The 27,842-nt window shown below is 33.1% G+C and overlaps 2 protein-coding genes across 5 annotated transcripts in view; one reads left to right on the forward strand and one right to left on the reverse strand.

Moving 5' to 3' along the window:
• The window catches only part of LOC132699978 (E3 ubiquitin-protein ligase RBBP6), a 69,631-nt gene extending 52,254 nt beyond the window's left edge, over positions 1–17,377 (reverse strand). The window contains exons 1-12 of one of the 3 annotated variants that reach the window (XM_060666997.1): positions 16,473–17,377; positions 16,241–16,355; positions 15,932–16,184; positions 14,540–14,889; positions 14,347–14,479; positions 14,210–14,285; positions 14,107–14,148; positions 13,828–13,969; positions 12,001–12,134; positions 11,791–11,931; positions 2,537–2,728; positions 2,212–2,358 (exon numbers count right to left, since the gene is read on the reverse strand). In XM_060666997.1, the coding sequence (XP_060522980.1) occupies positions 2,212–2,358; positions 2,537–2,728; positions 11,791–11,931; positions 12,001–12,134; positions 13,828–13,969; positions 14,107–14,148; positions 14,210–14,285; positions 14,347–14,479; positions 14,540–14,889; positions 15,932–16,184; positions 16,241–16,355; positions 16,473–16,879 (2,132 nt within the window). In that variant the 5' untranslated portion in view covers positions 16,880–17,377. The remainder of the gene's footprint in view (positions 1–2,211; positions 2,359–2,536; positions 2,729–11,790; positions 11,932–12,000; positions 12,135–13,827; positions 13,970–14,106; positions 14,149–14,209; positions 14,286–14,346; positions 14,480–14,539; positions 14,890–15,931; positions 16,185–16,240; positions 16,356–16,472) is intronic. The other 2 variants (XM_060666999.1, XM_060666998.1) reach the window with 2 other exon arrangements.
• Positions 17,378–17,921: 544 nt separating this feature from the next.
• LOC132699706 (cyclin-A2-like) lies at positions 17,922–27,049 on the forward strand. 2 transcript variants are annotated; one of them, XM_060666554.1, is made up of 8 exons: positions 17,922–18,159; positions 18,214–18,318; positions 18,466–18,672; positions 20,454–20,617; positions 22,196–22,286; positions 25,451–25,539; positions 25,590–25,846; positions 26,786–27,049. In XM_060666554.1, the coding sequence occupies exons 1-7, from the start codon at positions 17,950–17,952 to the stop codon at positions 25,813–25,815; spliced, it is 1,092 nt and encodes a 363-aa protein (XP_060522537.1). In that variant the 5' UTR covers positions 17,922–17,949; the 3' UTR covers positions 25,816–25,846; positions 26,786–27,049. The 2 variants fall into 2 exon arrangements, with proteins under 2 accessions (XP_060522537.1, XP_060522538.1); XM_060666555.1 differs by having other exon boundaries at positions 18,217–18,318.
• The last annotated feature ends 793 nt before the right edge of the window (positions 27,050–27,842 follow it).

Below are 27,842 nucleotides of genomic sequence, written 5' to 3' on the forward strand. Positions count from 1 at the left end.
TCAAATTGTATTCAACCACACTAAAATTCTAACATGTAATCAATTTTTCTACCAAAGAGAAATGCGAGAATCTACGTCTCATAAATACAGGAAAACTTCGGAAAAGCCGAATATTCAAGATTGGAAACACGTTCTGGATGCCTGGTTCGGTAAGCAACGACCAAAGCCCCAATTTGCTACGAAATTTTATCTGCCAAAGCAAAACAGTTTTATACTGAAATCTACGGAAATCATCAACCCTCAAACCTACACAGATATATAATACAGATGAATCCGCTCTGCATTGAAAAAAAAGTTGGTTCGTTCTCAGAAGAAGACTACCCAGGTAGAAAAATAAGCAAAGAACGCCTTACCTTTCTAGCATGTTGCAATGTTGATGGTACCACAGAAGCTGTTCGTGACAGGAAAAGCAAAAAATCCGAGAGCTTTCAAAAATGCGAACATACCTGTTAAATATAAATCTGCCAATGCATAGATGACCTCAACAATTTTCGTGCATTGGTTTCATGACTTTTTTATTTGTCAGGTCAAAAGGCCCCTGCTAATTGTAGAGCAAGCCTCGATCCATTGAAATATAGAACAGCTGACAATTTATCACCTTATTTGTTCCACCAAATTGTCTGTTAACCCATATTTTATATAATAACGAAAAAAATGTTGTTGAGTTATTAAAATCTATTGATGGAATGACTATGTATGTTTACTATGTAAGGTTTGGGAAAAAGGTCTCCAGGAAGCCTTGGAGAAGTGCTTGCATAATATTATGGCCCACCAAACCAGACACTGAATATGACGCTGAAGATCCGATTCCTCTTACTAAATTGCGACCTTACCTGCTTTCTTCTGGTTGGTTTCTGTTTTTATTCCTTTGTTAATTCGTTTATATTTAACAAATGTTTCAAATGTGCTGAATGTTCTCACTGAGCAAAATCTCACGAACGGAGAAATATATAATTGGTGAATTGGAGGATGAAAATTTGTTATCACTGGAAGACATGGACTGAGCTACAGAGGAAACAACATGAAGATACACAATTAAATCATGTAAGCCAACAAATTTTTTAATATGGGTATAAATATATGTCACTAAATGATGGTTTTGTAAGTCAAATATTAAAAGAAACAACTTTATGGTGAACCAGAAGAGCATCAAGCAAAGAAAAATTACATAATTACGCAAATGAAATATGATTTTATTTTGAATATCTTTTACGTTCGAGTTGTTCGGTATTAAAAGTTTTAGTTCTTGATACAAAAGTTTTTAATTAGTCCGGATTACCGAGGTCCCATTGTAGTAATCGAAAGATTAGCAAGTTCGATCCATCACCAACCGATGCAGCAGGAATCCAGAAGATTTGTAAATAGTGATTTTGCTAATATTGAATTATTGAATGAAGTGATTTTCAGTATTATCTTCTGAACAATAGTGATCAGAATGAAAATATCTATCAAAACCACCTACTTGGGATAAACTAGAAAGGAAGATGAAACCAATGCAATTATTCGCCCTACCACCCTCCATAGAGTAATTTGTAAAATGGAATTTAAATACCGCAAAATTATTACATTCCAAATAATCTTAATGACGACCGTAAGAGTGAAACAGAATTAGGTTTTGGATAAAAACGTAGTTACTTATTCCATTATTGATAATTTGTATACATTTATTGTCATAGTATTAAATAAATAAACATAATATAATATTCAATATTTATATTTTAACGACACCTTAAAAATTCGTCACTATGTGCTACGTATTTCGATAATTGCCGAGAAAAGGCAGAACGATATACTTTGAGACATACCGTACACCAGCTTCGACGAATGTTGTTAAAAATTTATTTACTCTTAATCATAGGCCATGGTGCCATTTTTTTGTACTAATTTTGATTAATTGGGAGCATTATTGATAGTACATAAATAATAAGTGCGTCCTGCTTCTGGTTTTCCGGTTTAAAAATAACATTGACTTTTAGTATTTTGGCGTTTTAGCTTATACAAAAAAAACGCAAACTCTAAAAGGCACTTCCGAACAGTCGAAGGAATTTAGTGGAGATTTCAAATGAATATATCACTCAGGGCAGCAATCGAAATATAAAAAGTCTAAGTGCCACTAAGCACGTGTAACGCACTACGAATATACCACAGTTAGGTTCTAAATACAACGCATGCGTTATTTTTTTGCGATTTTGGCATATACCGTTCACTAACCTTGGTGGAGGTGATCGGATCGGCGAACGATACCGGGATGTGCCCTTTCTGCTCGCCGGAGGGGGTAACGGGGAACGCCTCGAGGCGGGCGAACCCGGCCTGTACGGCGATCCCCTTGGGCTCTTTGAAAATGATCGAGAACGCGACCTAAAATTTAATGACAACGGTGTAGTGTGTGGGTGTGCGCGCGTGTGATACGTTTTTTGACTACATAACTTTCGGAACAATCCTAAATATTCCCTCCCTTAGTTGGGCCGCTTCACGCTTAACGACAACGCGGGGTTACGATTCGACCGCCACCGACAAACGTTACAACAAATCATACCTGCTAATGGAGAAGGACCGCGACCTGCTCCGCCGTCTCGGGCTGCGACTGCGCCGCCGCGGCGGCGGCGACCTGCTGTAACTCCTGCTGCGGCTCCTGCTCCAACTCCTGCGTATGTAACGCTGCTTGGCACGACGTTCGTCTTTCTCGCGCAGTATGCGATTGAACGCCGTAAGGGGATCCTCGATCAACCTTAATAATTTTAATTAATAACCACAGGCACAGTAAAGTTCTAAATACACATAGTGTTGGCACTTTTTAATTGACTAGTCAAATTCGATCAAAATGTTTTAAATTACATAATGCAATCGTAGAGTGAGTGTTATCTAACATTATTTAATAATGACATGAATTTTATAATTATTATGCGTTTGCGAAGTTTAATTTACCTCTAACCCTCTTCAAGGAATATTCGAATAAGATTGACATAAAAAATTTGACCAGTCAATTCCACAACCCTAATGCAATGCAATGACATCTTATACATCATTATTAATAAATAAATAACTTCTAAATGTGTTTTTAATATTAAGGGAATAGACAGAGTGAGTCAACGATAGAGTAAAGTTTATTATCTCACTGCTTTCAAAAGTGATGAAACAATGGTTAATAAAAAAGTTGTAGGACCCACAATTTAAAATTATTTTACAATATACAGGGTGGAGACGAATAAAAAATATATTTTTTTAAATGGAACACCCTATTTATTTTTAATGTTGTTTTTTTAATTCGTTTTGAAATTCTTCAACTATTTTATTAATAATAATACCTAATAATACCTAAACCTACTAGTTTTTCAAATATTTTAATTTTTTCTAAAAAAACAGTGTTCTCGCAGTTTCGATACCGCCATTATTTGATAATAGCGTTATTCGAAAATCAAGTAAAATATATATGGATAATTTTAAATTGAAAAATCTCGTTTTTCGTAAATGGCACACCATATTTAGGAGATTCGAATAAAAATCGACCTTTACCGAGCTGACAACAGAAGGAAACATATTTCATAATAAATTTAGTATATTAGAAAATATATTAAAAATGGGTTGTCTAAAAAATCCTAGACAGGCTATTTTTAAATATTTAAAAAAAAATTATTAAAATTTGCAGCTTATTTAACTGATGTTGTATTGATTAATATTATATTAAATATATTTGATTATTATGTATTTAATTAACTATTTTGGGCACTTTCTTATATTTGTGGTTCCACCAGGTGCGACTGCAATGTTGCGTCTTTTATTTAATATTTCACCTCAGATATCTCTGTCGCACATTTAAACTCGCGTCAAACTTTAGATGTTTCAAAATTCGGAAATCCCTATTTTTTTGTGGACGACCATATATCAACGCGTTCGCAATAAAACAGCGCTACTGTTGATATAAATTTTTTTCTTGTGAAGGTAACTGGCATCGACATACACGTTCATACTTGCCAACCCAGTAGTTCGTCCAGGTAAATAAAAGGCAATCCCGCGGCTTATTATCTTAAAGTTGCCAAATTTAATAAAAAATCATTTTTTTAAAAACAGTCTGTCAAGGATTTTTATAGGCAGCCCATTTTTAATATATTTTCTGATAAACTAAATTTATTCTAAAATATGTTTCATTCTATTATCAGCTCGGAGAAGGAAAACCTCCAACTTTTATTACCTTACGATTTATTTACCAATTATTACCCTTCTTTCTATGTAAAACTATTACTACAAGATTACGAAATATGATGAAACTATTAGCCAACAGGGCCCTGTTAAGATTAAAAAATAAACAGGAGAGCGAAGTTTGTTGGAGTCGTAGATAAAGCAACAGTTATTAGCAATTTTGGTGAAAATAACTGCCAAATTTTATATTCACAGAAAAAGTAAATGATATTAAATACCTATAACAACAAATTAACTTATCTGATTTTTAAATATTCTTATGGATCATTAAATGTTCTAAAATACGCCCTTCGATGTGGATACACATGTTCAGTCTTTCGTGTATTTTTTTGGGACGTTCCTTAGCATAAACGGTGTTAATCTCCTGCACGTGTCGCGAATCCTATTTTTCAGATTTTCTGGTATTTTATGGGGATTCACATAAATACGATCTTTAACATATCCCCACAACAAGAACTCTAGTGCTACTAAGTGGCATGATTAAGGGGGCTAGAAATTATTATAATTATTAGATAATTTAACAATCCTCTCTCATCTTACCAAAACCGCATTTGTTGGATTTCAACTTCTTGAAGAGGTTAAGGTAAATCATTCCGCAAAAAGTTTAAATATCTAGGCCCGTTAAGTGGTTCTCAAAAAGATATGGTCCAATAACTTTTAAGTGGTTTATTCCTCACCGCACATTAAGCGAGCAATGGTTTTGGTTTTGTACATCCTGTACCCAGAGTGGATAGACTATATGTTATACTATACACAAAAAAATTGGAGCGGCCTCAATTGCTTCATTTATAACGGTGCAAAAGTTTACCCTTTCTTTAAAATCACGAACTAAAAGTTCTTGGTGTAGTTCCATATGGAAGGGATGATATTTATATTTTCCAGCGGAGCGATTAACGCTACATTGGGATGCATGACATAAACTAACCACTTGTCGGCTAGTGACCTAGGGATTATCTTGAACCTGAAGTAAAATTCCCAATTCTTTTTCTTCATTACAGTTTACTACTTTCCGTTTTTCGTACTGAATACTACCATTAGCACCAAACCGTTTCATTAAACATTGAAGAGATAGTCTAGTACTAGGGTACTTCGCATTGTAAAATCTTACAGCAAAACAAAGTATTTTTTTTAATTTTAGGCTTTAAGGTAATATATACTTTTTTTTCCAATTAACACAACATATTTTGTGAATGTATATATTTAGTTGGCAGGTAAATATAGAAATTAAATCGCAAAGTATTAAAAATATGATATAAAAGTTGTAGGTTTTTGTAAGACCTTAGCACTTAATTAAAAATCTGTAGCATAAGAGAATGGGGTGAGAAGTTTCCAGCCTGACCAAGAGGTGGCGCCACTTTTAGAGCGGCGTTCTACAGCACCGTTCCTATCGAGCTTGTATGTACAGTTTCAGCCTAATCGCTATGTTATTTTGCGGTTGAGGCCACGTTGCACGAAACGCTTCCCTTGTTTTCTGTGAAAGTGGAAAAATTGAAAAAACGTGCTGTCATCAAATATTTCTATTTCAAAGGCTTTACACCAAAACAAATTAAAGAAGAGATGGGTTCAACACTAGGAGACTACCCGTCATATTCAATTATTAAGCATTAGGTTTCTGAATTTGAAATGGGTCGTATGAGCACCTTCGACGAGCCTCGCTCAGGAAGGCCCGTTGCGGTCACAACTTCAAAAATGATTGAGAAACTCCATGAAATAGTGTTGGATGGAATGGACCTATAGGATGTCAGCTGAACGTGTGCGAAATATTTTGCACAACCATGTGACCATGGAAAAGCTGCGTGCAAGGTCGGTTAACGCTCGACTAAGAACTGATTCGAAAAAAAACGTTTCTATCGACAATTTGACGCTTTGTAAGTGTAATTGAAACAAATTTTTGCATTCATTCCAAAACTGTTAATGTGACTTGAGATCATCACTAGTAGTAGATTGCAAGAGAGGAACCAACTTCAAATAAGGCTAAAACAATTTTATCGCAAATAAGGTTATGGCTATGGTTTTTTAGGATGCGAGAGGAATTATATACATTGATTATCTTCAAAATGATACGCCTATCACTGGTCAATACTACGCAGATTTTTTGCAACATTTGAAGCACCAGGTGCAAATTAAACGATCTTATTTGTCGAAGAAAAAAATTCGTCGGAAATCAACGAATTAAAGTTTGACATTCCTTACTTAGCCCCCAGAGACTAGTACCTGTTTCCTAAATCGGTATTTTGAGAAGCTTGACTAATCTACGTTTAAAACTGGTATAACCAAATTAAAACACTCTCGTATACCGTTCACGTCATCTTTGAATAAAGCTAATAGCTACCTTTAAAAATAATGGCGCAATCGTAATTTTTTTTCAAGTGTGAAAATTAGTAATTTTTTCTTAGAAAAATTAAAATATTGGCAGAACTATTAGGTTTAGGTATGTATATGCAATAAAAAAGTTAAAGAATTTTAAAAGCAATTCAAAACAAAATTTAAAAATAAGGTTAAAAAATACCTTTTGTATTTACCATGTTCTCATAATTTTTGAAACCAAAGAGATAATGAACTTTATTCCATCGTTGATTCACGCTACACGGCTAAAATATGGAACAAATTTATTTAAAAATTAGGTATTGGATTTTCAGAAAAATGCTCCTACACGTCCATCATAATTTTTCTTTGTGCATTGTTTCTCATAAACATTTGGATATACAGTTCCTTTTTTTAATGGATTTTTTTTTAAATCCATTTTCAAATTTCAAGCATAATTCATGTAGCATACCCTACACCTACCCCCATATTTTAAGAACAAAATAAAATAGAAATAGGAATTTAATATTAAAATGAACACGTAAGTAGCTAGGCCAGTAAAATTCTTAAATAGTTACAATTACATTTCTGTCAGTGAAGAAAGTGAATATGACGTATCTAAATGAAACCCAAAACGAGAAGTTAAGAAGTTTGTAATTTCTTTAAAGCAACTTATCCAGTAAGACCCATTACGAGATCTACAGTGAGTAAAATTGGGAGAAAATTTATAGAAGCAGGGCATGTAAAATATTGTCTACGGCCAGTTCGTAAAGGAACTAATGAGAATACAAGATTAAACATTTTATTAAAAGTTGAGGGTAATCCCCATCGTGCATCTTATGAAGTATCTGTAAATAATGATGTTAGCCAACGAACAGCTCTGCCTGTATTAAAAGAAGAAAAATGTCACCCCTACACGATTACATTCCGATCGCGGACTACAGTTTTGTGAAACCATACTGTGAATAAATGAATGAATGTGAAATGAAATACTTTTTAGCGATGAAGTCACGTTTTGTTTAAATGGTACTCTAGACAAATAAATTTGGAGGTATTGGTGTACAAATGATCCCCCATTGTTTCTGCAGGAATTTTGAATAACAAACTTATTCGATGAAAATCTTACTGGGACCCCATCCATATTTACAAATTTCTTCAAAATGACTTAATTCCCTCTCTCGCAGTGTCTTTCCCAAATCCAAATCAGCCTGATATGCCAGATACACAGGTTTATTTATCTCAGGATATTTAAAGAAGCTATAAGGAAAAACCTCAAAATTTAGATGATTTGCAATGTAGAATTAGATACGAAATAAGGAAATTAATGAAAACATCCTGGGAAAGGTTTTCAAACAGATTGGCATATCTCCAAGGTAATGGTGATAGTTTTTCAAACCTAATAAAATAATTTCTTTGACATGCCACTTTCTCTCACTTTTACCCACTGTCTACCTTGAAACGGTCTTTTTGAAGTTTTTGGGTGAAAAAATTTACGAACTTCTCCTTGCATTCTCGTTTTGTCTCCATATCCAATAAAAATTAAAATTTCAATTCTTTGAATTTCATTTAGATGTTAAAAAATTTTTACTGGTACTAGCTACATGAACTATGCGACAAATTTGAAGCAGAATTCGAAAATGGATTTAAATAAATAATATAAATAATGCTCATTATTAATAATTATATACTAAAACAAACTGAAAATAAATACACCCACACAGATCAATTTACTTTGGTGTTATCCACGGAAAAGGATTTTCGTTGGAAAAAAACTCCTTAAATTATGAAAACCCTAAACCGTTATATGAAGTTGCCGATATTTCGGAATATAAGTAAGTTACTACTGCATTTCGCCAACTGTCCTCTAATAAATAAATGACCTTAGCTGTAATTATTCCGTATCCCCATAAGTTGTCGGAATACCTCACAAACTGGCAATGTATGGATCTGAAGGGATACAAATTCTATTTAGAATCTTAGAAGTCCGTGGGATAGCAACTATTTTGGGTGTATATAGGATGGACATTTTGTCACAATTTTGCACTGTGCAGCGGATGTTGGATGGTAATTCATTTTTAATATATAATATAGCTTTAAGGTTTTGTACTGAAATATCAGTCAATGAGCCGAAAACATTGGTATGTCAACTTTCCAATATTAAATAATGACGAGAAAATATATACAGCATGTTATAATGAACAATCGCAGCTGATAGATAGATATCGTTTATTGACCACCTATAAATACATGTATTTGTGAAGTCGAAACTCAGTAATATAACAAAATAGAAATAGCAGCAACAATAACAAAAAGAAGAAAATATAAATACAACAATTTGATAAATTTAACAAGAAATAGAAAAAATAATATGTATATAAACATATGTTTATAGAAAAAAAAATATATAAATAAAAATATTTGCTTGAGTTAACAGTATACACTATATTCTTGGGATATGCGATAGAAATTCCTCAACTGAGTAAAAACCATAACTGGAAAGATAGCTTCTAACCGATAACTTAAATTTTCTTATCGTAAATTGCTTAGCGTTAGCTTTATACAAGCGGTATAATTGTTCACAAATATGTTATATATGTTCAAATTTAGTTTATTTTTCTGAGTAGTGGCTAATCTAGACTTAAGTAGAACAATATTGCTAGATCCGCGTGTGTCGTAGCAGTGTTAGTCACCATGAGTAGGATACCTCTGCAAACCAGCATGGACCTCCAGAAGGTTGTAGTATATGAATAGGGAAGGCAGAGTTAGAATCTTAAATTTAATAAAAAGCTCACGACAATGTGCTCCAGGAGGAGCCCCTTGGAGAATGCGAACTGCTGCCTTCTGAAGCCGAAAAACCCGATCAGCATCTGAAGAGTTACCCCAAAGAAGCACGCCATAGGTCAGATGACTGTGAAAGAGTGCAAAGTAGATAGTCTTTAAGGTCTTCTGCTAAATGCAGTCTTTTAATTGCCTTAATGCAAAGATTTGAGACGAGAGTTTGGAACATAGATACTCGATATGAGCCGACCAGGTTAGGAAGGTATCGAGAAAGATACCTAGAAGCTTAGCAGGCTGTGACTTTACAGCTCTTTTGTTGGATGTTATTAGCATTTTTTAAATATATCGGTATTTTTAAAAATGTAAAACTCCGTGCACGTAACGTTGCCTCTATTTTAGCAAGATAACATAATATTTTTGTCCAATACCGTATAGTGAAAATTAACGTGAACGTTTTTGGAAACCAGCATGACGTTATTAGACATGGGTAGAATTCCTCATATGAAAACAATGCAACCATTCTCAATTTTATTTGCAAACTATAGAGTTTGCCAGAGGTCTTATTGAATTGTAAAATTATTTTAAAATTATAAAAGGCTCTCTACCTTACACAGGGTCGCAAAAAATTTATTCTAATCTAATAATATTTTCAAGTGGCTACAACAACTTAATTATTTAAAATGGAACGCTACATTTTGTTTTGTTTATGTTTTGCACCTTACCTACAGCCAAATCTCGAAGTTTTAAACCTTTTGGTGATCATAAAATAGAAAAAATGAACTCCAAATGTATCAAAAAGACATAACATAACATAACTGATTTATTTGAAAAGAAAAATTTTTTTTTTGCTTTTTGGACGCCTTTACAAGCATATAAAAATAAAAGTCGCTACATTAGAACAGAAATTAACCAAAACTAACGAAGAATTCAGCAGTAGTTTTCATGTAACTGATTGTGACTATTCTAAAGCCCAGAAAATCGTAATGATACACTCATGGTTAATGATGAACAAATATGTTGAGTCAAAAGAATTTTTGTCTATACTATCTTACGTCGTTTTTCCGTATTTGCATTAAGTACTCTAAAATATTCGTCTATTTAAGGACACATATTATTTTCTTGAAACTATTGCTACTCTGTTGTCAACAATTAGTTTTATGTATCCCCATAAAAAGAAGTCTAGTGGAGTTAACTCTGGGGGGACAACGATGACGAAGCAAAGCCACACCTCTGTTCTAATGCTTAAAGGGGCTTCTTCTAACAATATAGGAAGTGTAGATTACAAAAAAATAATAACCCTAGAGCACAATGAGACAAAACTGACTGTTCATAGGCAACAAGATACTATAAAACTTTTATTTAGAACACACTCGGCACCATTCGATAGGTAATTAAAAATGGGTGATTCCGTTACAACTGTTACTTTTTTGACTTAAAATTTCAAAAATTTTAAAATTAGACTGTAATTTTTTTTATGTTATTATTCATCTGTTTTACTGTAAACAGAAAAGTATGAAAGGACTTCACAGCATCAAGAACAAGAAATAAATTTCAAATTTTCCATTCCACAGTAATGACAAAATAGATTTAAACCCTTTTGCCCTATTTTATCAAACAGTAATCACATGATGTGCTTTAAATATGATTTACTAGACGTTTTATAAATCTCAAGGTAGATGGCGCTCGAGACATATAAATTCATGTTCAAAAATTCGTTCAATTTTAAAGATTAACTTTATTGAACCGGAGCTCAGTGTTACCATAATACATTAAACAAAAAAGTATCAATTTTGCTTAGTATGATCATAGAAATAAGAATCTAAGAGGTAATTATTTTAAATTATCTATTGCGACAACAAAAAAGAATTTATAGATAAATATTAAAAATGGACATGACCCGATACTGATATTTAACTGATAAATTGTAGGTTCTCTCTAACACAGACGTTATATTATATAAAAAATATGACGAAATTAATTAATACAAAAATTTCATTATTAGATAATTAGCAATGACATAAAAAATCACAGCTAAAATACAATCCCTGCTAAAATACAATATACAGTCACTTAAAGTTGTTACTAGATTAGGCTATCCTGTACAAGATTGATAGTTTATTATAGAGCCATACAGTATCAATGAGTATTTTGAAAAAGTACTTGAGATTGTGCCATTCAGTTTCGCTGCTTCATTTGCCTTGCAACAATAGTAACAATCTTGAAATGATAATCACAATATGTTAAATGTAAGAATAGCTCTCCATCACATTGATTAAGAAGCTAAACTTTTCTTTGTGTTATTTTTATTCTAGTATTATTTTTGCTCTTCTCTTTATAATCCTGTATTTCTCTATTTCATTTTGTAATTGTTTTTTTTTTAGCAATAGCTCTTAAATAAATTAATATTATTACTCAAATTACACTCAATATTTTTATTATGCTCTTTCGTGCATTCATTATGGTAATTAAAAACAAAATCAAATTTAAATTAGTCAAAATAAAGGTACTTACATGGGAGGGGTTCTGTTGCGGCCTCTGTTGTAATCCCTGTGAGATCTACCGCCGCCATATCCGGGAGGATAGCTGCCGGGGGGCGCGCCCAGCGGAGGCCGCGACGGGTCAAAAACTGGCCGAGGCGCAACCGAATAGCTACTGAAATTTTTTTAAAAAATGACCCCTTCATGTGGTGAGAAACCCGTTACATCGTCGTGGTCAACTTACCCAGGTCCCATGAAAGGCGGCGCACCCGGAGGCGGCAGTCCGAAGTTTGGGGGCGGGCCCTGTGGCGGGAATCCACTCAGATGCGGTTGCTGGCCCGGAGGAAAATTTCCAGGAGGTAATGCGGAAGCGGAACCCTAGAGTTACACCACATATTAGTGGCAATAATAACAGATACGTTACTTTAATACTTCAGAAGCATGAAAAAGTGTGGGTTCAAACCAAAGATAAATTTAAGACGAATTTAACTTTCCTTAAAATGAATACTAATTTATTTTATTTACAAAACAATTAATTATTTTAATTTTGCTTAAGGTTAAATTGTACGAAAGCGGCAAAAGGTTATGTTTTAGCTTAGTAAGGCAAATTCTTGAGGAATCAGTCCAGAAAAAAAGGCAGAATTACTCACTTAAGTCAGAATTTCAGGGTGATACACAAAGGATAGGCAATGTGTAAACTGGAGGCACTAGACCACAAAATATTATGAAATTGCAACTTTGATTCGAAATTTTATTTTATTATGATTACCAAAATTATTATTGGCGAAACTAACGCCCTCTAGGAGCAACGTGCAAATAAGTTTCAAATTCGTAATTGCCATGTCAAAAAACCTAAAATTGACGATTTTTATAGATAAACTTTCTCAACTAATGAAAAAAAAAAACGAAATACAGACTGTCCATTCTTTACGAATCACCCTGTATACCTAATGTTTAGGCTGGCAATGTGCATTTTACAGATTCTGACTTATTTCTCAAAATTTGGCAGAATTATTTAATGGTAATTTACATTCTACAATCCATTGGCCAACTTTTCGAAATGGTTAATTTCTGATAAGAAAATACAGGCAATTATATATTGGTTTAACCAGAAGTGAAAACTTTATTATTTTAAATGAAGCACCCTGTATATTTGTTATTGTTCTGTCCCATGGGAATATCCCAGCTCCAGTTGTGGAGATAATAGCGTTAAAAAAATTCTATATGTATGTTATTTTTCCATAGTCCACTTAAATAAGAAAAAAACATATTTTAATTAGAAAATTGACAGATACAGTTTTTTTTTAATAAAAAAACATTTCACAAAAGTGAAAACAAAACTTTCGCTTTGACTCGAAGTACACTGAAAACTTTTTATGTAGCAGATTTTCGTAAAAAAATCCAATGGAAATCCACTTAAAAGTTCTATTTTTATTATTCTGAGTTCAATTTAGAATAATTTTTATAATAAAGTGTTTTTATCAATTTCCAGTACTTTTTGAGATATTGGCGATTTAAATTTAAAAGAATAGTAATGATCTATGGTACAGTAATCAATTAGGTTTTAAGCAGATTATCAGTTCTATGATGCTATGAAGGGGCTCGCTAAGCAAATTACTTATTATATAGAAGATGGTAATAAGTATGCGGCTGTCTTTCTCGAACTAAGAAGCGAGTTCGAACAAAAGTATGAAATCCGAGGAGTTGTTTTGGAGTTGTTCAAAAATTATTTAACTGAGAGGCCTCAATTTATGCGAATAGGAAGCTTTCTAAGTGACCAAAGCTTTTTACAAAACTTCTGGATTCCTCCTGCGTCGGTTTTTGCTTAGTCGAAATTGATGAGGGCCACTAGTCTCTTCATCTCTCACACATTTTTAAGAGAGACCAGATAAATTGCTTACCATGATTATAAATGATTCTTTAAAATGCATTTAGCTCAAAAATAAAAAACTAATTGCATTCTTGTAGCTTATTTTGTTGTGGATTGTAACTATCTTTTTTTAATGTTACTAATTTTTTGGTTAGTTATCGCAACAACGCAATAATAATTACGCTTCATCTACCACCTTACCTGTCCGGATATTGAGCTGGCTCCCGCTGAAGATGGCCCGCCAGCACCACTACCATATTGTGAAGGATTTGTCGGATGATAGTGGCCTCCAATACCGGGCGGTTCATCACGAGTGGGAGTGCCGTGTCTTTCTGGCGGAGACCTAGAATAAACCCGGTTAACCGTAAAACTCAATCTTAACATTCCATTTTAACCCAACACAGCACATCTAATTACTACTGAAACCTTCGAGCATGCTTTAAAAGAAACACGGTTGCGTTAGTCCATAAAAAAACTTACTTGGTTTCAGTAGTCATTCGATGGTGGTAACACACAATGTAACTGTAACCAATAAAACACTGAAATAGTCCGACATCATGGACGTTAGGTTCAGTTTACTCACCTCCCGTGGTAACTTGGAGACCTCCTATGTCTACTTTTAATGGGTGGCGATTCGGATCTTCGACTCCTATGTTTCCCTAAAATCATACAGAAAAATGATAAGTCCAAAGTCAATCTGCGCAGAACGTCAAAACTCACGATGATCCCTTTCCCGCGAATTTACTTTGCTTTTAATTTGGTGTTTGGGAGATCCAGAGATGGGTGGTGATACACCCGGCGGCCTGTCCGGAGAATTTGAAATTTTCAATTTGCTTGGATCCAAATCGCCTTCCTATAAAATTAAAAACCACGACTAACATTTTGGACGATTCAAAAATCATCCCCCCTTTACCTTGCCCAAGTCTTCACTCTTAGCTTGTTCTGTTGAATCGGCTTCAGAAATAACTGTTTTCTCCTCTTCAGACTTGCCTTTTTCTCTTTCAGTTGAATCCGCAGTGACAGGTGGCGGTGTGTACTCTCTCTTAGATGGTTCCGTTTTAGGCACTTCTGTGAGAGATTTTTCCTTGTACATCGGTTTTTTCTCATAGCCGGTGGTATTTTTAAAATTGGCAACTGACTTTCTTAGAAACCTATTAGGAATTAAAGTTCCCGGCGAGATTTCCTTTTCATGACAATCCGGGCATTCATGGTCTTCGCTTTCCAGCAACACAGTTCTAATGCATTCATCACAAAATGAATTACCTAAAAAAAGAAATCAGAAATAAATAGGGGCTATTATTACACAAAAAAAAAACATTGCCATATTTAGAACATACAATTTTTATTGAACTATGAACTGCTCAAAAATTCTAACTAAGTTCCTTTTATTTGAGCAAGATTAAATTTTAAAATTTATCTACAATGCATATAAGGTATGTCAAAAAACACTCAAGCAATGCCCCAAACAGCCTCACTTGCTTAAAAACCACTTGTTATTTGCTTATCAAATATCAAAATTATCAAATAGTGTTGCGGTAACCACAAACTTATTGCTAAACCTAGTTAACCTTAATGCAAAAACATTTGTCCTCTTTTATTTTATGCTATAGGTTCGAATTTCCTAATACCACAATTTAAGTGATAACAAGATTTTTCAACGAGAAATTGTCTAATGATCAGTAAATATTAATTTGTGTTTTGGTTAGTTTTTTTTTTTAGTTTCTTGTAACCACATTTTGCTATTTTTGTTAATAAAGCATACAAGTTTTGACCTATCCGGACTTATCAGCAAATAATCCTTAAAATCTATTTTATGATATTAATATGCAGGCATAAGCCTAAATTTTATATAAATTTAGAAATTGTAAAATATCAGATGTATAACTAATGAATAACAGAGGACAAAAAATTGCACCCTGTGGCACTCCATATAGAATTTCAACATTTGAAGAAAAAACATTTTGAATTATCAACTTTTTCTGCTCAAAGTCCAAAGCCAAGTCATCAAAGCCATGACATTTTAATTTTGCACATAATTAATCATATCATAATTGAATAACACAAGTACACTCCAATCCTAAAATATTTGATAATCTGTTTCTACAAACTTTTTAACAGGAGTAGTAAAAAACCCTTAAACCTGAACATTCTTTAGGATTAGTATCTTTGGGTAAAGATTTTCTCAGAGCAATCTCCCAAAAATGAGGCAAATATTGGCTTTCTATACAGGTATTTATAAAATGTACTAAATATTTTACAACAAAGGGTCTATAATCAATTCATCAAATAGCTGCGAACAACTTACCACAACATGGAATCATTACAGCATCTGTCAATAAATCTGCACATATGGAACATAATAAATCTTCAGGAATTTCAGGCTTGGCCTCCTGAACCACAGCTGGTGGAGGGTTCTTTTGACTATAGGCCTGATAGTCTAAAGCAGGCACCGCATACTGGCCGTTAGGCGTCATCATTGCACCAGGAACTTGGGGACCCTCCACAGGTACCATAAAGCTCTGTGGTATGCCTGTACTCTTTTTTATTTCTAATGAATCCTGAAAACACATTTCATTAATCAACCTAAGAGATTGATGTAGATTTCAAAGCTTACCCCTCCTTGTCCTAAGGGACAATCTTTTATCCAATGGCCAGTTTGATGACATTTGTAGCATCTGTAAGAAGGTGGTACTGGACCAACTTGATTGGCACCTCGAATTTTAACATAACTAAAAACAACAAAAAAAACAAAAAGGTGTTAACAAAAAGTAAAGGTGAAAATCGAAAAAAAAAAACAATAACCAATTTATGGATACCGTATTACCATTAATACACCAAAAACTCACTTGCTTGGATCATAGTCCTGTGTACTTTGGGACATCATAGCTTTAATTTTATCATCTTCTGGTGCGTCAAGTTTAGCCAAATCTACTGCTTTTCCTATTGCACCCCCTTCATCTATTTTTGCCGGGGGAGTATCATTTCCACCATAACCTTCCCACTGTTTTTGTTTCGGCACCGCCACAGGGATGCGAGCTATTAATAATGAAGTGTTTTTAGGAATCAGTGCATGCTCATCTTCATAGACTTCTTGCGTTTGGGCATTTGTAATCCGTAAATCAAAATCAGTGCTCTTTCCAATCCGCTTCTGCTGAATTATTGAGTTTTTTAAATCCTTTACGGAAATATGCAAGCCATCAAATGTAATAGTATCATATTCTAAAGCCGACTTGAACCTATAGTGCACAGACATGGCCAAATAGTTGAAAAAGCTTTTTTTGATATATTTAAAGAGGTTTATTTAAGTCAAGTCACAGTATAAGAATGCTTCTATCAAAATAATTACAACACAGTAGGCCTTTGCCCTTTAACAAAATATTCAGATTGTATCAAACTACACAACACCAGAAATTTAACTGCAGTTGCGTCCCGTGGCTATCCTTCCAGAATAATCTCAGTGCGTCCACCCATCACCGAGATCGGGAATTGAAAATGCTTAATTTTTTCTATCCACTGGCAAACATGACACAACAATGGCTGATAGGTTCGACATCGTGTCCGCGAAAGTAACTTCCGTGTTTGCAGATTGACTCCACTTCAGTGCATCAGTTAGATTATTTTTGATAATGGTTTGCGTTGTACACTTTAAGTTAACTCCAATTGGCGAAAACTTGGTTGTTTATGACTTTTTGACACTTTTGCTGCTCTTTCCTTCTCAAAACGAATAACGATTGAAGGCTTGCGCACTGAATGCTTATTTGCCAGTCAATACGCCATCACATGGAATGAATTGGTCGGTTGTGCGAAGCCTGCAACCTCAGAGTATCAAACAGCAGGGAATAAGTTATAACCGCATTCACTGCCGAAGACTAAGTAAGATATCGGATAAGATTGCTAGATGGCCAAGGAAATTAAAAACTTATGGGTGAAATAAATTAAAAAACAAAAACCAAGTTTCGTTTAATGGTGTTATTGGTTTGATAGCAATATGAAATTTCCGACATTTCTCGCGCCCTTGCGGGAGAGGGCATTTAAACCGAAAACAGGACTGTAACCGCTCCTTGCTTTAAAGATTTGAATAAAATAAACGTAAACTTGGAAAACGTAAGCTGACCAACAAGTATTTCCCAAATATATTAAATGAAGAAAAATGATTAGAACATAACTAATACCTCAAAAAAAAAAGATTTAAACGATACATTGGTTAAATATTAAAAAATGATACTGGTTGTAGCAAAAACTTGCCGTTTTTTTTTAAGATGAGAAAGCACTCGTTTAACTTTAGTTAAATCGCCTTTGTCAGTGTCAATTTAGGAGTCTACAATGTCACAATTTCAAATTCACGAAGATGTGGAAAATCGGGTTGAAGGTAAAGTAAGAAAAGTGCCGGGCCGTAAACAAAAAGAAAATACTTTTAAAACCAGTAATGTGGAAAACAAGGTGCATTTTCGATCATTGACAAATGGAGCGGTCAGGCCAAAAAGAAAACGGGATGAATTAAACGAAAATTTGGATAAAAAAAATGAGATGAAGGTGACGTCATTCTGAATATTTTGTGAAATAGGTATAGAGGTAGAAATATTTTAGCAGGACCCGAAGAACCAACCACTCGAAGAGGTTGAGGTAATTGAAATAATCGAGGAATCGTATAGCTGCTCAAGCAACCCAACCACCTGCGAGGACTATAGAAAGGTAATTTTTTTTCAGTTACGCTCTTTTATTATTTGTTTTCAAACTGTTATTGCGTTAGAAATCCAGAAAATATCGTAAATGCATAGAATATTATATTTTCATGACTTTCTGCTGGATGCACTTCATAGTGTAAATTAAAATTTTTAGGATATATGGAAACACTTATACAAACTCGAAATAATGAATCCGGGCCCTAAATCAAGTTACATGCTAAAACAGTCGAACTTAAATTGGAATACGAGAAGTATTCTTGTGGATTGGTTGGCTAGTGTCGTGGACGAGTACAACCTGTGCAATGAAACTTTCCATTTAAGCATCAATTACATCGATCGATTTTTATGCCACATATCGGTGGTGAGTGAAAGACATTTTGTATAAAATTTTCTCATACAAAGGGCATATCAGAAACGACATCGATAATTATAGTACGACAAAAAAATTCTCTTATGTTTCGGTTTTGTAAGATTCTTGGTATAAAAAAGTCTCTTCGATAGATTTTTTGGATGTTATGTTTTATAGGTTGATCGAAATATGAGAATAAAAACTAAACTAAAAAATTTAGTGAACGTGTTTTGTTGAAATGGAAATGTTTTTTTCTTGTTGTTTATTAAAACAGTGGGTAACTTTGTTATAAGGCGGGGTCTTTGTTCTTCTCAATGCCAATTGAAAATTTTCTCTTGCACTAAAAATTGGTAATAATTATTAAGGCAGAGCAAAACGAAACAAAAAAAAATATTTTGACGGGTATATATGGATTATTCATATGCGTCTACTTTCAGTTTTTTTACTTCAGAATTTTAGAGAATTAGGGAATCTCTTCTTCCTCTCCCTTTCCTATCTACCTTTATGTGGGCCACGCTTCATAAAAAAGTACATTTTCGCTCAATTTTCTTTAGGTTTTGTTTAGTTATGTATTTTAAAAATTTTTATGATTTCTTTATCTATGTTTACTTTAAGCGGTATTTCTTTTTATTTCAGGATTGTTGAGAATTATCCCTCTTTTTTCTCTCCTTTTTTATGCTTATGTGAAGTATTTTTAATTAAAAAAGGACATTTTCAATCATTTTTTTTGTTAATAATGGTTAAATATGTAGTTTATGATGATATGTAGTTTATGATTCCTTTATCTGTCTGCTTTAAATTTCTAGTTGGGCTGTATTTTTTTTATTTCAAAATTTTAGATAACTAGAGGCTCACTTTTTCATTCTCTCTTCATCTCCACCTTTATTTGGAGTATGTTTAGTATAATTACATTTTTATTCCAATTTTTTTTGTTAATTATTTTTAGATATGTCGTTTATGATTTCTAATGAATTATTTATCTGTCTACTATAAATATATCTATTTGTGGCAGTTTTTTCTTTAGAATTTCTTAAATCTTTCTTTTTTCTTTTCTCTTGTCTTTTATGGGGTATGTTCAACAAAAAAGTACATTTCCATTCAATTTTATTTGGATTAGTTTTGGTTAGTTAAATATCTCTTTAAGTGGCATTTTTTTATTTCATAATTTTACAGAATTTTTTCCCTCCCTTTTTCTCTCTAAGTCCATATAGCGTCTGTTTAGTAAAAAATGACATTATTGTTAGATATGTCGTTTGTGATTTTTTATTAATTCTATAGTTAGGTCTACTATAAATTTTATCTTTAAGATGTTTATTTTAATATGGGGAATATTTAATAAAAAAGACATTTTGTCATTCAATTATATATGAATTAGTTTTGTTAGTTCTATTTCTTACGATTGTTTTTAAGTTCTTTATCTATGTCCACTTAGTATTTTTTTAGCTGTATTTTTTAAAATTCAGTATTTTAGAACATGAGGTGCTCTCTTTTTGCTCTCCCTCTTTCTTTTTATCTTTATGTTGGCTAGTTCTGATTTTTATGATTTTTTAAGAGTTCTTTGTCTATGTGTACCTAAGCAGTGGTTTTATAATTTCAGAAAATTGGAGGTCTTTTTTTCCCTCCCCGTTTCTGCCTACTTTAAATGCTTTTAAAAAAGGAAATTTTGGTTAGTAATTATGAACTTCTTATCTGTCTACTTTAAATTTGAGATAATTAGAAACTTTCTTTCCCTCTCTATTTTTAAAGGCGAAACGAGGAAATGTAGTCAAAAAAGCTGGTTTCATCATTTCCAGGTGAAAGAAAAATTTCAATTAGTCGGAGCTGCCGCTATGTTGCTAGCTGGAAAAATGGAAGAGACTTACCCGATTGTACCAAAAGAGTGGCCTTACTTGACTGGTGACGCTTTTACGTTGAGGCAAATTTTGAAAATGGAACGCCTCGTCGCCAAAGTGTTGCAGTAATATTTCTTTGCATAATTCGATAGCACTATCCCCCCAATTTTGTAGGAGTGGTAAATTGAAACATCCGATGCCAATATTCGTTGTAGTTTTTGATAAGACGAATAACTAAGAATTCACTTCCCAAAATAATAACTCAACTCTTTAGTTATGTTAGTCTCATTTACGTCACGAAAGTTGAACATTTGCTCCAATTTTTGATTAAATTATCAAAATTTGCACAAAATGGAAAGATTGCTTAGTTTCAAATACTAACAAAAATAAAGTATTTTTATACAATAAACTGCTATAAATCAACTCAAAAACGGTAAGAAATAGAAAAAAAAAAAAAGATTTTTTGATGTAAAGTGGCAAGTTTCATGAAAATTTATGAACTGAAAATTGGTCCGGTTATACAAAGTGAGTCATAGGTATTGATAAATTAACTCACTACTACAATACTTTTATCACAAGATTCTTTTATCAGAAAATGTTCTTATTATATAAAACAAAATTTTAAGTACTATACGAAACTTCCAACAAAACTATTATATTCTTTCATATCATTTTTGCCCATCAAAGAAAGAACTTTTTCGTTAAATATGTCGGTGATTCACGTTGATTGTTGATTCGAAGTTCTGGAGAACTAAATAGGTTTATTTCTTCAAATTTGATATATGGTGCATCTGCAGCGTTGCCAATTCGAACTCGAAACAGACGATAATATTCGAAATTGAAATGGAACACGTGTGCAGTAGTACTTTCTCGAATAGCTTTTTACTTCAGTAAGCTATTTCAAATTTTAAAGGGGCTAGTTTATACATTTGTTTTGATGGCAAGTCATACAGAGTGTCCACAAAAATACTTTTCTTAAAAAAAAGGAAACAGTAAAATCTATTTTCTTTAACATATATGTATCATTGCTGTTGGAAGTTAAATAATTTATATACACATCAAATGTACATAATAAAGACGGTTCCTTCCTCCAAGAATATGAAAATAAAATTAAAAGACTTTAATATTCACTTGCGTTTTCTATTTTTCCGGCGTGTTTTCCTGTGATCTATTTAATAATACTTGCCGATGTCGAATAGCGAGGCGAAGCCTTGCAAGGTAAATAATTAATGAGAAGCATCTTTTTTTACGTAGATTTTTAAAGCCAGAAAAAATCTTTATTCGATCAAGTGTGAGAAAGTAGTTAGGTGGGAAGGTAATAGGTAAAGTGTTAATTATCGTAACACTAGTGTCAGATATGTAGGGTTCAATTAAACAAAATTAAGGTGTAAAGATATTAAGCTTTAATGAAGTTTTGTTTGCGACAAAAAAAAAAAGGACGGAAAAAAGGGATATACGAACTTTGAAAAAAACCTTATTTAGTTATCCAGAACTTCCAATAGGAAAGGTTTTATAGGGTGTTCGACTTTTGAAAAATTTAATAATAATAAATATATAGATATCTGCCAACTTTGTTTCAATGTTTTTGGTGCTTTCTCTTACCGTTTAGGAGCTAGTCGAGCCACACCCTGTGTAAATTAGATTTTACCATACTTCCTTTACTGCTTGACGCACTTAAATAAAAAATAGTGGTTTATGTTTAGGTATCGCATGCAGCCACCTACCATCTGCACCTTTGTCGAACACTTTTGCACCGAACACAAATTGGATGTGAAAACTTTATACCTTGCGATGGTAATATTCCTTATGGTCTGTCTCAAAGTATATCGTTTTCACTTTTGATGGCAATTACCGAAATAACTTCCCGATGGCATTGAAATATCTGACCAGCGGGTATTGTATTGTAGACTTTTATGGTTTCGAAAATATACAGATCAAATAGTTATATAAATAAATTAATGGTTATTGTAATTACCCATATAGCTATTAGAAATACCAGAATCGCCTGAGCCGCATTAGTTCTAACCGTGGCAGGGCCACTGTCTTACCGAATAGCTATGTGGGTTCACCCATCAGTAACAATACGTATGAAGGTTGTAATTACTTTCTGGGAGATGGTCAGTTAAAAATCAAGACGATATACTTTGAGTCACACTTTACGAAAACAAAACGGATCTCAATAAATTGGACGAATAAAGGAATTAAAAAAAAACTTTTCGGAGCTAATGCTTATCGCGTAGTTACAAAAACCAAAATTGATATCTCACCATCTAAAAAAACATAGAAAAAAAAACGAAACAGCTAATGGCAGGTATATGGAAATAACATGCAGGGCTGCCCATTTAAAATATTAATCTCCGTTATTTTAATAGATAGAAAGTTGCGTTATTCGTGACAGTGTAGTACTTTTTCATAGCCCTTTCAGTTTTGAAGATACAGAGTTAAATTGAGGGCGCTCCACGCAACTATCAGATAAGTTGTCGAAAATGTGAAAACTGACTGATATAACTTTGGTCTTATTTTTACCTTTTCAAACGTATATAATATTATGCATATTTTCTCAGAAACAGACCACATAATAAACCAATAACAATAATAAACAATTGAAAGTTAGAGATTGCTCTTGAAGTTTTGTGGTAATAGCAAGTTTACAATCACAATTTTGAACCATAAAACAACAATATAACAAAATACAATAAAACTACATTATTAAAAAAAGAGGGAAACAACTTTTTAAAGGTAATATTTAAAATGACAATTTTCATTCGTAGATTTCAAGACTAACTTCTGCTATGTTCTCATATCGTGTTTTATGAACTTCGTTTTGTATATAGCCCTTTGGAATAATGGACCATTTTCTAGCAGTTCTGGAATCACTTATCAATTGTCAGCCCTCCTTCCAAAATTCTTTATACTATTTTTCTGAATAAAACAAAACATGTTACTCCAAAGCATCATTGTTGTGCTACATTAAATGCTAATAATTAGAACGCCAGTTCCTGAGATTATGTTCTGGTTATCAAATAAGCACAAACTTATAATTATAATACAAATACGGAACATGAGCTGCGAAGAAGCAGAAGAGGTGGGAGGAAGAAACTCGGGGGCCCCCGATTGAAAAAACCGGTTTTATTTTTTCGATGTGGGCAGGGGTGCAAAGTCGGGGGGGCTATCTCGGAAACGGTACGACCTGGGGGGTCGGGGTTTTCGCCATCGGATTCAGAAAAAATTCTCGAGGAGGAAGCGACCTCAAAAAATCGCTTTTGAGGAGGTAGCCCTTTTTCGGTTTTCCGAGATTTCCGGAGTTATTTGAGGTCGGATCGGGGCGCGGACGGTATATTCGCGTAGAGGGGCCCGAGGCGCACCGGAACCCTCAAAAAGATGCCCCCCCAAAATTGAGGAGGTTTTGAGGTTAGAGAGGATCTCGTCTCCTTATAATTATAATAGAGATTTTCACAGTCATAATAGCTTATTCACCGTTGGAAATATAATTCCGAAGCTGCTTCAGAATTTTCATTGCTCTGTAAAAAACATACTAGCATGTCATACTTTTTTATAATTCTCTTAAGCTTCATAAGAAATATACTGCTTTAAGTCGAATAAGAGAATATTTGACATTTGTTTTTGTTTATCATCATAAATAATAGCCGTAGCCTTTTAGTAAAGTAAGCGCAAACTATTATATATTTTCGAAAAGCTAAAAAGAAGACAAATTTTATAGTCTATAAATATACAGGTTGATAAAAAAATTAATTTAGTTTTATATAAGAGACTTTTCGCACGATTTCGGGAAGTTCTCTAATCGTTGTGACAATTTAGCTTCGTATCTTAAAAACTAATGAATACGGAAATTTTGTTAGCAACATCTTTAGTTTCAATAAAAAGTAGTACGTAAAGTAGTATCGATAAAAATAATGATTCCCCGCAAATGTACCCAAAATGGGGTACCCTGTACACTCTGTGTAAAGGGTGTTATTTTTTATATTAAAGCTAATTTTTTTTAAAAAGACCAATTTTCCTGAAAGTTTGAACTCCGTGGGATAAAATTTAATCATTTTTGGAATTTTAGTTACTTTATTTTTTGACATTTAACGTTTTAAGCCATTTTCCTAATGGATATTTAGTTATTGTTTAAAGAGAACAGTTTTCTTACGAGCAAATTACCATCCAACAAATTGTCTTGTGCATTTAGGTCTGTTCTAAGTTTTCTTTTAACTGTCTAGAAAATTTGCCTAAATCGTACTTTCGTCTGCGTAATTGATTTGCATTCACTAAATAGAAACGCGGAATGTGCCTCTTCGCGAGTGGTGGACAGAATCAAATCAAAAATGCAAACATATTGGAAACGTTTAGTTTGTTGTTTGTTTTTTGTTCCTTTTTTAATTTTTTAATTAATCCTCGATTAATGTGGGAAAATTGTTATTTACGAAAATTGGTCCTAGACAAAAAAAATTAAGGCAACGACAAATAATGTATACATCTTCGGAAAGGGGAACTAACAGGTTTTCATGTAAAAATTTGGATCAAATCGGAGTTGGAAAATCATCAATTTTTTTCATCTTATTTTGGGGAAATTTTGAAACTTGGCAACACTGTCAGAAATTATCTTTTTCAACTTCAGTTAAAATGTGTGAGTTTCTAGATGAGCACCCTGTATTATGCAAATGCGTGCAGTTTTCATTTTAGCGATACTTTCTTTGTGGAGTGTATTTTAACTGGATACCCCCCTTCAACTTTAAATATTTAATATATTTTTGGTTGGTCTTTATAGTTGTGGTTTTTTTAAGTTCTTAACTTATACGAATGAAATGATTTGAAATAACATTTTTTTGTTCTCGCCGTTATAATATTAGAATATTTTCCGATTTTTTAAAATTGATTTATTGTGTCGAAAATAGTTCTTCCGAACTACTGAGATCGTCTTATTTTTCTATCATTAATTGCATTCGTTTAAACAGTACATCAGCGATTTAGTGCTTCTGGAAGGCGACGAATATCTAAACCACTTGCCGTCAAAATTGGCAGCCGCCTCCGTCGCTCTGGCTAGGTAAGAGACTAGTTGCCCCCGAATTTTTTAAACTTGAACAATTATTTAAGGTATATCTTGAACAAGGAGACTACGTGGCCCAAGAAGTTTAAAGAAACCACCGGGTACACTTTGAAGCAGCTCAGCCCAGTCGTCGAGAGACAGCATCGAACTTTTAAGAATTCCCCGATCAAGAAGCAGCAAGCTATACAAAGTAAATACAAGAGCGACAAGTATGAAAAGGTCGCGCTTTTGAAACTGAAACCGTTAGCTTTGAATTTCCTTAAGGACGAATGAAGGGACTTTTGGGAAACTAAAATAGTGAAAGGTAAAAAATATCCATGTAAATTGTCGTCATTGCGAGTAAAAATCGATCAAGCTTCGGAAACTCTTGCAACCCCTTGTTTTGTGACATTCATTCAAAGATTCAAAGCTTGAAACTAACAATTGCGTTGAGATTACCCATTTTTTATAAAACCTGAGAACATATCAATTGTTCTAAACGTTATAGTTATTCTTATAAAACCCCTGTTGCACTTAAATATAGAATCTTATAATTGTAACGGTGACAAAATTTTATAAATAAATAAATAGCTTTTATAACGACAAGAAATACGTTTCCATTATCGGTATAAAACCTACCTAGGGAGTTTATAAACACCAAACAAACAACCATCTCTTTTCCTTTCACTTTTTTTATATAAATTGTTTAAAGTATTGTTACATAGTGTCCTTACTATGAGAATTTGATGAATATTATTAATTTATCGAAGAATTTTATATTTTACCATTATTAAAATTGAAGCGCCCTGAAAGTTACGTCTTATGTCCCATGATTTTTTTTTGCAATTAAAATGCAGCCCATTTTGTAATTCTATATTTTTGAAAAAAATCGATAAAACATAATAGTGGTCGCCATGTAAAAGGACGCCATGTTCACCATCAGGTTCGTTTTTATAAAAACTCATAATTTTATATCTTTTATATAACTTAGCTAGTTAGCTTATAGCAATATTATTGAAGTAATAAAATTCATGTTTATTTTGAAATACTTATAGTTTTATGACTATAAGCAGTATCTGTTTATTTTTTTTAAGTTACCAAAAAGGTATTTCTTAAAAACCTTCGTAACAAAAAAAATTGCTAAATATTAGTATGGAAATGTCAATGTATATCGCCATTGGTTGTAACATACTTTATAAAAGCTGCTATTATATACGAAAATATCCAGGCATTAACTGATCTTAGATATCTTTCTGTTTTACAGGTTTTACTACAGTATAACGAAGTTTGGCAAACGATATCCCTAACAATTTTGTTTTTGTATTTTGTTAATATATTATTTAAAGTTCTATGATAACCATATAGGACTGTTTTTACTTGTTTATTAAAATCTATTTAAAATAGCACGTTGAACGAGAATAGTCGTATTTGACGTTGTACTTGTGTATGCTATGTGTACTTATTTGATTTTATATTTTATTAAATTTCCCGCTCGCATGCAATGTGTCAATAAATTTTATTCAATTACTTTAAGTTGTTTATTTAACGGTTATAAATTGAATGTCGATGGTATCCTCCGTAGAAAAATGCTGGGTCCAAGGATAATAAAGTATACTTCATTTTTATCAGGGCATCCACACAAAATAAAAGAATTGTATTGAAAATAAAAAATTGAGAATGCAAAAAAATAAAAATAAAAACAAAAAAAATCTTCGTTTGTGTGAAAGTTTTACTACATACTATATTCACAAAATAAATATGAGAAAAACGGGGCAAAAAGTTGAACCTTCAGAAACAAATTGTGTTTTTTGAGTAATACATATACATCCTAACATACGTTTTACCATTGAGTTGGAAACTAATAATAACCTTCCATTCTTAAATATTGTTATCAAGAGAAAATCAGACCTAACATTGGGTCATTTTGTTTGCAGAAAACCTACGCACACAGACCGATCCCTTAATCACCATCACCACCTCACCATCCAGCCCAAAAATCATCGGTTATCAACTCTCTTGTTTACAGAGCCGTAAAACTATCTCAGCCCGAGTCATTGAACCCAGAATTAAAACACCTTACCTCTGATCTTCTCTCCAATAATTTCCACAATAAAGACATTAAGCGTTCCCTGAAAAAACACACTTCACTATAACCTTCCAATACTAATAAGGCCGAAAGCAATCCTACACTTGCCACTGTGGTCCTTCCATACATTTAAAATATCACTGACCACATATCAAAAGTTCTGAAGAAGTATAACGTTAAAACCAGATTTACCACTTGTCCACAAATCCCCCAGCATCTTCGGTCCGTCAAAGAC

The sequence above is a fragment of the Cylas formicarius genome, unplaced genomic scaffold (genome assembly GCF_029955315.1).
Source record: "Cylas formicarius isolate icCylForm1 unplaced genomic scaffold, icCylForm1.1 PGA_scaffold_3__17_contigs__length_32017465, whole genome shotgun sequence".
NCBI lineage: Eukaryota > Metazoa > Arthropoda > Insecta > Coleoptera > Brentidae > Cylas > Cylas formicarius.